A 10,500-nucleotide genomic window follows, 5' to 3' on the forward strand; every position below is an offset into this window, starting at 1 on the left:
GTGAAGCCCATGGCAGAAGTTATGCAAATAAAACCCTGACAGTCCTTTATTTACCCCTACCTAACTAATTGTGAAACCTTCAGGGGTACAGAACAAAGTACATTGAGCTCTATAGGTTAAAGCTTATGCGATCCAAGAGTTGGTTTGCCATGCTTACTGTGGCCACGAACTGGTACACATCTAAAGGCCAAGTCCCTGGCACGAGGTCCTTCGGTTCCTCTGCAACCATTTCTTTCCCCTTCCCTTTTCTTTTTCTTTTATTGCCACCAGGGGCACATGCCTCAAAGTCAGAGCACCTCACTCTTGAATCACTATACCACGACAACAACCACTGTTGCCTTGAAGCCCCTAGTTTCCACAATCCCTCCCTTGAATCCTTTCTCTCCTACCTTGAGCCCTAATGCTAGTAGCTAGCACTGTAACACCTTTTATTGTCACTTGAATCCGTAATCACCTCTCTTTTCTTTGGTGCCATTTTGCTAAGTCACACTCAAATTAACAAATAATAAAACCTAGGAAATCCCTTACCTACAAGAATTTTCTACTAATAGTAACAGAACTCACAACACCCACAAAACTCAGACAACCAAATGCTTTCATTGCTCAAAAATTGACAATGTGAGTATAAGTTTTTCCGTCTTTGCTATTTATACTCAGCCACACGTCCTATTGAAATGATACGAATTAAAGCACTGTTTTGATCGGTCATGAAACGATCTATATTAATTCCCAAATTAGGATTGATGCTTTGGTTACACGGTTAAAAAAAAACACATTTATTCCCTCACTCGCTGAACTATTATAATTTAAAATTTCAAACCATTAATTGTTCCTGACAACCTTTCAACCCCACTACACCATAGGACCCACACAGCCGCATATTTAAAAAACAGAGGTGCACATTTTAAAACTTGCCTGAAGACGCACTCTATTTACTGGTGTCACATGTGCTGCACAATGTCTGGGCAGAAAAAAATTTCTCCTCACTTACTACTCTATATGCCTCGACATACCATATCATCAGTAACCTTGCTAAGACAAAGTCCCTCATCCAACAGGATACATCATCAGCATGGCTTGCCAAGATGGAGTCCCTCTCCTAAAAATGGACACGTCATCAACAAACTTGCCAAGGCAGAGTCCCTCGCCCAATAGGGACACGTCATCACGTGGCTTACCAAGATAAAATCTTTCTCCCAACACGGACATATCATCAGCACTACTCGCCTAAACAAAAGCCATATATCAACATTGGCAAGTCCTCAAGAAGCTGACCATAAAAAGGTTCCCCGACCCGAATGACTCGCCAAATCTCGATGGCATGCCCTCGTAAAAGTCTAAGGGCGATCACTTTATAATCTTTTTAGGACATTGGGGCCAATTGTTATACCCAATCAATAGTCAACAAGGTCAACAATAATTAAAAAGGTCAACATCCACACTCATTAAATCGATATGTATTCGACTGTCACGTTACCGTTAAAAAGGATTGACATTAAAATTCATTGCCACAATATAAGCTCATCACCACTCATTTGCCTATGGATAGGCTTGCCCAACTACCAATACTAATGTCCCATTAGGACATTACTTCACAATAAACTAATTGGTCTCTTACTTACCTGAGATCATTAAATGGCACCAACATTAGCCTAAAATCATTAAATACAGCTCATATTTACTCACATAATATTTTCTCAAGCTTCACATTCCTCAAGCTCTACATGAATTTTTCGTCAACTGTCAACAACCTTAGTCCCATCACCATCCATTGTCTCGTATATAAGATAAAAATGATATCCATTATCTCGTATTTAAGATAAAAATGATGTCTAGATATATTAATTCTAAACTTTTCTTTTTTAAGCTTCTTATCTATTATCTATAGCTCACATTTTTTCTCCACAAACCTTAAATACTTGACTAACTTAAGTGTCATAGCGCATATCAAAGAACCAACTTGGACTCTTCAACTATGGTTTTTGCTATAGGTATAGATCAATCCCTTACATGACCTCCATGTCACCATTTAACCCACTAGTACCCAAAACAATTACTTTACTTAAATTAATAATAGTTTTAGGTTCCGTTTATTTCGTGAAAAATAATTTTTAAAAATTGATTTTTACATTTTTAGGTGTTTATTTGATAAATAATTGACTGGTCAACGAAAAATGACTTACTGGTGAATGAACAATAAGGCTTTTTTTTTTTAAATTGTATTGCGGATTTGAAAATGAGAAGATATTTTTCGAAAAAAGAGCTTTTTATGAGTATAATTATTTATTAATTCTTTTAAGCATAATTTTACTTATAAATAATATTATATTAATAAATAAATAATATTATATTAATAAATAATATTATATGAATAAATAATATATTATTAATATAATATTAATAAATAATATTATAATATATTAATAAATAATATTATATTAATAAATAATTTAATAATAAATATTATTAATTTAATTAATAAATAATATAATAATAATGAATAAATAATATAATATTAATAAATAATATACTATTAAAATAATATATTAATAAATCTTATTAATAAATAATATTATAATATATTAATAAATAATATAAAGAATAATAAATAGTTTTATTTTAATTATTTTTTATATTAACATAATATTTTAATATTAAATATTATTATTAAAATATAATTATTTTTGAATATTAATAATTTTAATAATCAATAATTTTTAATATTTTAATAATTATATTAATATTATTTAAAAAATAATTTTTCAAAAAACAACTAAATAATAGAAATATTTTTTATTAACTCATTCAAACAATAAAAAATTTCTTTTAATTTAAAAAATATAAATATTTTTTAAAAATTATTCTTTTAAAGTCATTTTTTACTAAATAAACGAAGTCTTAAAAAAGTCAACAGGACGTGGAAACTGAAAGCTTTTACGTTGTAGATGAGAGCAATGCCAATGGTTTATGTTGCAGATGAGAGCAATGTAAACAGGACAGAAAATTTTTTTAATAGTTAATTAAATTGGGATTTTTCAAAATTACAATTTAAGTTCATTTTTATCATTAATTGAACATGACAATAATATTACCACATAAAAAAAATAACATTAGTGGCTTGTCTCATCAGCAAAAATGATATGTAAGTAAAATAATTCAGTGGCTTACGTGAATTAACAATGTGTAGTGCATTTTTTCAATTCTGTTTAAAAAGATCCTATTTGTTAGATTTTGAAAACATTTGATCTTAATTTGGAATAAATAAAACGTTAGATCTTTAATTGATAATCACCCCAAACATTAATCCTAAATTAAACAATTAATATTCATATTATTCATTTTAATAAAAAATAAATTCAATTTACTATTCTTTCTCCCATTTCCATGAAGTAGTTTCCAGGACAATTTTATAAAATGAGCAGAATATAATGGAGAAAACTGTACATTAAAATGTCATAGGTATTTTCCACACTATTTTAATAATAATAAAAAAGCACTTTTCTTTGAAAAAAATAAAAAAAAAACTTATAACATTCAAGTCACTTCGAAAATAAGAATCTATATTTAAAGGAAAATAGATGGGAACTGGAGGAGCAGGTTCCCGGTCATCAATACCGGCCTGTCAGTGATCTGCAATTGATTTTTGCACTGCTCAAAAACAACTTCTTTCGCGCTCGAAGAAAACCTAGAATTTTTCTCCTGCAAACAAAGAATCGATCCCATCAAATCCCTAATTAAGAAAAGAGGCCGACTGCTTTCCCAGAAGAGGTTGTGAATTTGGATGGATCGCAAAATCCCTAATTAAATTTCTGGGGGGAGGGTTGGAAAATTTAGCATGGACGCGAAGGACATCCTTGGACTGCCCAAAACGCCGTTGCCAATAACCCAAGAGAAGAAATCACGTCCCCAGAAAGATTCCCAGAGAAAACCCGATGGCATATCTCGCGAGGTAAAAAAAATTAGTTGGTTTTTTTTTTCCAATTTTTTAGCTTGAACAGAGTGAAAGAGGGCTTCTTTTTTAATCTTTTTTTTGGGTGGAATTTGTAGGTTTATGCCCTTACGGGAGGTTTGGCTCCGCTTATGCCTTCAATTGACGTCTCTCAATTGAAACGACGCCCACCATCCGACGAGAAGGTTTTGCCAAGACTCCATTTGCTAGTCAGAGTGCTTTTTTTTTTTTGCTTGCATTTTGCTTTGATAGAAAATAAAATAAAGTAAATTTGGATGCAAATGCAATATATATATATATATATTTGAGGAATCAAAGGTTAGAATTTTGAGTTTCATGGATATAATTTGCATATATCAAAATCTCAGGGAGTAAGAGCAAACAGGAAAAAGTTAGTGTAAGCCGCTACCAAATGGAGCATAAGAAATATAAGTTACTATTAATTTTATGTTGAATAAGTTAAATTGATATTTCTGGGTGGTCAATGCTGTAATTTGGGGCTTCTTAATGATTTTGAAATTATCTTTAGATCACATGGCAGTGGCTTCCTTTCACGAGCTCTGCCCGAAAGGATGATTTGCAACTTTACCACTGGGTAAGTATCTGTTTCTTTAAAGAAAAAAGTTCTCCCTTAACTAAGTGGGCATATTTAATTTTATAGTCTCTCTTATACCTTACAGGCGAGAGTTGTAAATGGTGTTCCGCCAACAGGTGATTATTCCTTTGCAAAGTATAACAAGGTATGCACAAATTTTGCTTTTTTTTTTCTTTTTTTTCTGTCTATATTATGTTGCAAAATAATTTATGATGTACTTAATTTTTCTTTGTTTTTTCCTTTCATATGGATTTTTTGCTCATGAAATTGAACATGTTTGTTTGTTTTTCTGGTGTGGTGCAGTCTGTTGATGTTATCAGATACACAGATGAGGAGTATGAGAAGTATTTAACTGATCCAGTATGTATAAACTTGAGGTTGCTGCTCTTGTTTCTGTTTTGCCACTAATTGCTATTTCATTTTGGTTTAACTGAAATAGTGAAATTAGATAGTAGAATTAAGGCCTGTAATTGTGCTGCTTTGAGTACAATTTGCCAGGTTAATTCTCTTTTGATTTACCTTGTTAATTAGACATGGACTAAGGAAGAGACAGACCAATTGTTTGACTTTTGCGAACGATTTGATCTTCGCTTCATCATTATAGCTGACAGGTTCCCAACATCCCGTACTGTGGAGGAACTGAAGGATCGTTATTATAGTGGTAATCTAATTTTTACACTATCTATTGCCAATCATTCAGATCACTCTCACGCTGTTCTTTTTACTGTTTTAATTTGCATGTAATTTTATTTATCATCTGTGGATTTTATTTCAATTTATCTTTGAGATGTTATATGGTTCTCATGGTGATTATGCAGTGTCTCGAGCCATATTGATTGCTAGGGCTCCATCTCCTGGAGAAGTTGCTGGGCATCCTCTTGTTAAGGTCTGGTATATAAGCGACATTTTATACTAGTGATTTACTTTTATGTTGCAATTTCTAGTAACAGGAATAAGCCTTTTTATTGCTCATATCATTAAATTATTATTTCTTTTCAATTGTTATACCGTATATCTCTGATATTGTCCTCTGGGTATAGGAGCCCTACAATGTTTCTCAAGAGACAGAACGTAAGCGTGCTTTATCGATGGTCCTTTCTCAAACAAAGCATCAAGAGCGGAAAGATGCTGAGGTACATAAAATTTCTTTGGCACTTATTATGGCAGTTTATTTTGTGACCTTCCCAACATCTAGTTGCATGTGGACTGGTTTATTGAATACATACTCTTTTTTTACTGGTCTATGGTGTGTTTCTGCAGGTTATTGCTGAAGCAAAAAGAATAGCTGAGTCACGCATGGCTGCACAGGTAAGTATTAAGTGGAAAAGCTGCTATTTGGGCAGTTGCAGCACCCTCAAAAAAGGGAGTTTAAATAGTTTTGTCAGTTATGTCACACTTGAATTTTGAATTGGAACCTAAAGGCATAAGATTTTCAACTTGATTTGAGTGAGAAATTTGATGTTGTATACTTGCCTTGGAACTCAGAAAGAAATCAAGGAAGGGATGTGTGTGTTTTTGTGTACATGCATATGGGATTGCACATGGGTTTTCCACAATCTAGAATAATATTGCTTTCTATTATTTATACTGTTCAGGGTGTCGAGGAACCTGATTTGCCTGTCACATCAGATATTGGTCCTGAAAATGCTGAGAAGGCTATTGGTCATGGAGATGCTATATCTCCATCCAATGTTCATGTACCCTCTGCAGCTGTTGCACCTTCTACCTCAATATTGGCTGATAATACCTCTACTCTTGCTTCCTTGCGTATGGTATGTGCAACATCTGGTCTTCATTTTTCTTTGTTCTCTCTCTCTCTCCAAAGAATAAAAATAAATAAAATTGGAAGCTGCTTCTGTCTTTGGGAAATGTATGCAATCTGACTTACTATATCTGCTTCCCTTTAATAATTCGTTTCTGTTTGCTTCCAATATTTTTTATGGTCAAATACTCTAATAAATACCTGAGGAAAATGTTACCTTTCCTTGGAAATTTATATAGAAGAATGTTTGCATTTTTTTAAAGTTTGTTACTGGATATTCTTTGCTCTTGTAGAAAAGTTCTCTAACTGCTTTCATATCATTTTCAGCTTCGGGTGTATTTGAGAACTTATGCCCTTGAGCAAATGGTCCAAGCTGCAAGCTCATCTGCTGGACTTAGGACCATCAAGCGGGTAGAGCAAACCTTACAAGACCTTGGGGTTTGTCTATGCTCCCTGAAATTTGATGCTGTTCAGCTATATTGTTGGATCAGTTTTTGGTGGATGATGTTATATCATATGCATGATGACTAGATATGAAAACTCTTTTATATGGTTATTTCATTTTTCAACCCAAGTCAAATTGCAAGTTCTATACATGAAGATTGTTCTCTCTTTCAGAAGGAACATATTCAATGTATGATTCCTCAGATCATAAGGTCGTTTTGACTTGAGTTTGCTTGTTTATAGCCTAGAGATTCAGTTGAACAGACATTATTTGACTTGAATGTGTCATTGTAAGATGACTTGAATGTTGTCATTGATTTGAGTGTGCTTGTTTATAGTTGTTGTCATTGTAAGATGACTGCTCCTATTAACAGCTAGAACTTAATCCTGTTTTATCATTTACTTTTAATAATTATTGCCAATTTAGGCTAAAATAGATCCTTTGTTCCTTCTTTCTAGTCATTTTCCTGGAACTCAATACTAAATCTTGTGAGCATTCTTCTTTGTTCTAGTTTAATTATCTTTCTGAAATTGGGTGTAAAAATTTAAATTAATCTTTACAGGTTAATTTAAAGCCAAAGGTGCCAACAAAGGCTGTTTGTGCCGAGCATCTGGAATTAAGGAAAGAAATTCTGACTCTGCTAAATCTCCAGAAACAGGTATTTCGTATCTCAAAATTATTTGTAGAATAGTAGTCTTCCTTTTGCTCATGTCTTATAATATCTAATCCTTCAATGTAGTGAGTGCCACCCCTTCACTGCATGTGGTTATGTGAAAATGTGCATAAGTTGCATTTTGCTTCTATTTTATATTTCCTTTTTCCCCTTAGAAGTAAACTGATGAATGAAAGTTTATTTTATCATGTTTAAATTTATTTTCCTTTTAGCATAACTGCACCACTTTTTGATCCGATCTAGGCTTCTATTTTGTCTATATCTCTTATGATTGTTAGCAATACTAAGTGTTGTTCCCTTGTTAACTTTGCCTTTTGGTTTTTTGTTTATTTTGTTTTTTTTTTTTCTCTTACCACTTTTTGATCCGATCTAGGCTTCTATTTTGTCTATATCTCTTATGATTGTTAGCAATACTAAGTGTTGTTCCCCTGTTAACTTTGCCTTTTTGTTTTTTTTTTTTTTTTTTCTTTTAGATAGACAGGAATGACTTGCTATTTGATAAACTAAGACGCTTATGTTTAGTCTCTTGGTGAACGTCTGACAACAATTTATGAATATCAATGATTTTCATGCACTATTGCACATGCACATGATTGGATTGAGCATTATTTTAGATTCTGAGGTGTCTCATTTTCTGTCCCGGACCCCCAGTGTTTCCCTGACAATGTCAGTATCATTTTTAGGTTTCAACGGAGGGCCAGACTTTGTTAAAGATCTACAGTTAAAAAATTCTCACAAAATTATTATATGATTTAATTATAGTTCACATCTCCAGTTCCTTTTAATGAATTTATTATTTATGAAAAAAAATGTATTGAAGTCATTGTATTTCTCATTTTTTGTATAAGTCCCAAATATGATTACTTTTTCTTCATAGATAGGAAGTTCTGAATATAAATTAGATCATTCATTTAACTTTTACCCATTAAGCTAAGGTGTTAAAAGTGGGGTTTTAGAATTTGAGCTGGGAAAACCTAAATTATGAAATATGATTGACTACTAGTGTACAGCAAGTAATTAAGCTAAGGTGTTAAAAGTGTATGAATTATGATTGATTAGTAGTATACAGGATTAGAAGTGGTGTGTTGCTTTCAGAGTTCATGGATTTTATGTGTCTTTTAACAGTTGCAATACAAGGAGGCAGAGGGTTCATCTTTCCGTGATGGTTCCTATGGTGATATGCCAGGCACACCTAAGGTTGAAAATCTGAGTTTCTGATTTTTTTGATCTCCTCTAGTTTTATAGACATGTGATTTTTGAGTCTGTTATTTGAGCAGCGATCACTTCGAGCTGCAGATCAGGATCGAACATTTGTCCCTGACACCATTAGCTTTGGAGGTAATATATCTAATTTTCTTTTAGTTTTTCTCTGAGATGAAAGAGTTTTATGGTTTTGAGTACTTTCATATTTAATTGTGATTCCAGGTGAAAGGGTTGGCAAAAGGGAGCAGAAACGCAAGGTATGTGCCAATTATGTTCTTTAATCTTTTTTATTTGCTTGTCTTTGTGTTTTCGTTTGTCTCCTTGCTTTGTTAGGTTTCCAAATGACCTCTTATGATATTGTTTCTAGGGACCTGGAAGAGTATCTGAGACTCCATCTTCACCAGCTCATAAAAGGCCAAGAAAGTTGAAGGCTTCAGATCTATAATAAAAGGGTGAGCAAGCAAATTGACCTTGTACAAGTTGAGAGTTCTCTGCAGGGTGGCTATGTTCCATGCTCAGTTTTGGTCTTAGTTTAGATGTTAGACACAATGCATGTAGATCTCCTATTGTATTCTTTACTATGTTTCTCTACTTAGTGAGGATATTGCTTTTCCGATTCTCCAAATTCACCAGACTGGATTTGATTGCATTGCAAGATTTCAGCGGCATACTCAGGTCAGCCCCCATTTTGAATCTTCCAAGGACATCAGAAGTAGATGCTGAAGCTCTGTGGTTTGACTATGAAACTTATTTTCTTACCCGAGTCTAAGCCTTGTAGTCACAAGTGGGAAAAACTGGACATCATTTTGAATGGTACATCAGAATCCAAAAACTGAAAACATATTTTTCAGCGATTTCCATAGGTGAGGTATGTTGACTTGTTGGACCTTGTAAATATTTTTGTATGAGAATAGAAATTAACATGTGCTCATGAAAATTATGGTGACAAACAAAACTTTTTAGTTTTTAGTCTATTGAGCAAGGGCGAATCCAGGTGGGGGCATTTGCCTCCACTAGACACTTGAAAATTAAAATTTACCATTAGTAAGTTGTCTAAATTGTTAGTGATTCTTGTATCTTTTTTCTTCACTAAAATTTCAAAAAAAGTATGTAGAATTATTAGAAACAAATTTCTAATTTTTTTTTTGGTTAAAATGTAAATATATATATATATATATGAGTTTTTTTTTTAATAAGAAAATTGTTAGGGCCATTTTTGGGTCTAAAAGGCAAAATGGTTTTTTTCCCATTTCAAGATTAGTTAGGTTTGTCAGGTCATCTTGATCATATGTTTGATCGTGGGTAGTTTACGTTATCTCAAATCCTTCACTTTTAACTATAAATAATATCATTCAGGTCTTATATTTTACTTTTACAATTTTTTTCATATCTTTTTTTAAATTTTTTTTTGACTTGAACGTCGAAGTGCAAATGTTAAGAAAGCATTCAACCTGTCTTTAATTATTCTATTTCTTTTTATTGTGATTTCAAGGTTTTACATTTCAACTCAGAGTTTGCTACAAACATTTGATGAGCCAAGTAAGAGGTTATTCATTGTCTAGAGGAGTTAAATATTATGCCATCCAGAGTTCTTGAGGAAAAACTAGCTGTCCAATTTGAAAAAGAAACTCAAACCAGTCAACCCATAAATCGACTTGTGCCTACATAGGCAAGTCCTATAATGAAGCAATTTCAAACTTTAACTTAATAGTTACAGTCTTTCAAGGAGATGATTCAAAGTTTCATACTTTTGTAAATTTTTAAAGTACTTAACCTAGTCCCTTTTGGAAGACTATCGGTTGAAGGCAATCGAGCTACGAGGACATTAAAGCCTCATCAACCTTAGTTGAAGAGGAACCTACCATTTTAGGTA

At 32.8% G+C, this 10,500-nt stretch overlaps 1 protein-coding gene across 4 annotated transcripts; it reads left to right on the plus strand.

The window, feature by feature from the left end:
* Positions 1 to 3,566: 3,566 nt before the first annotated feature.
* Positions 3,567 to 9,596, plus strand: LOC111283409 (myb-like transcription factor family protein). 4 transcript variants are annotated; one of them, XM_022871941.2, is made up of 17 exons: positions 3,567 to 3,949; positions 4,048 to 4,134; positions 4,479 to 4,544; positions 4,630 to 4,689; positions 4,848 to 4,904; positions 5,076 to 5,205; positions 5,363 to 5,430; positions 5,585 to 5,677; positions 5,805 to 5,852; positions 6,140 to 6,316; positions 6,634 to 6,744; positions 7,314 to 7,409; positions 8,550 to 8,621; positions 8,702 to 8,762; positions 8,850 to 8,884; positions 8,995 to 9,079; positions 9,284 to 9,596. In XM_022871941.2, the coding sequence occupies exons 1-16, from the start codon at positions 3,836 to 3,838 to the stop codon at positions 9,070 to 9,072; spliced, it is 1,353 nt and encodes a 450-aa protein (XP_022727676.1). In that variant the 5' UTR covers positions 3,567 to 3,835; the 3' UTR covers positions 9,073 to 9,079; positions 9,284 to 9,596. The 4 variants fall into 4 exon arrangements, with proteins under 4 accessions (XP_022727676.1, XP_022727678.1, XP_022727675.1 ...); XM_022871943.2 differs by having other exon boundaries at positions 9,291 to 9,596; XM_022871940.2 differs by having other exon boundaries at positions 3,588 to 3,949; positions 9,261 to 9,596.
* The last annotated feature ends 904 nt before the right edge of the window (positions 9,597 to 10,500 follow it).

Source organism: Durio zibethinus, chromosome 3 (assembly GCF_047325235.1).
Source record: "Durio zibethinus cultivar Kanyao isolate XHJ-2024 chromosome 3, ASM4732523v1, whole genome shotgun sequence".
Classification (NCBI taxonomy): domain Eukaryota; kingdom Viridiplantae; phylum Streptophyta; class Magnoliopsida; order Malvales; family Malvaceae; genus Durio; species Durio zibethinus.

Excerpts from the sequence above, each read along its gene's own strand:
- LOC111283409 (XM_022871941.2), top strand. The coding sequence starts at position 3,836 with ATGGACGCGAAGGACATCCTTGGACTGCCCAAAACGCCGTTGCCAATA. Across the intron at positions 4,905-5,075 it reads AGAAGTATTTAACTGATCCA|ACATGGACTAAGGAAGAGAC; the intron begins GTATGTATAAAC and ends CTTGTTAATTAG. Across the intron at positions 5,206-5,362 it reads GAAGGATCGTTATTATAGTG|TGTCTCGAGCCATATTGATT; the intron begins GTAATCTAATTT and ends GTGATTATGCAG.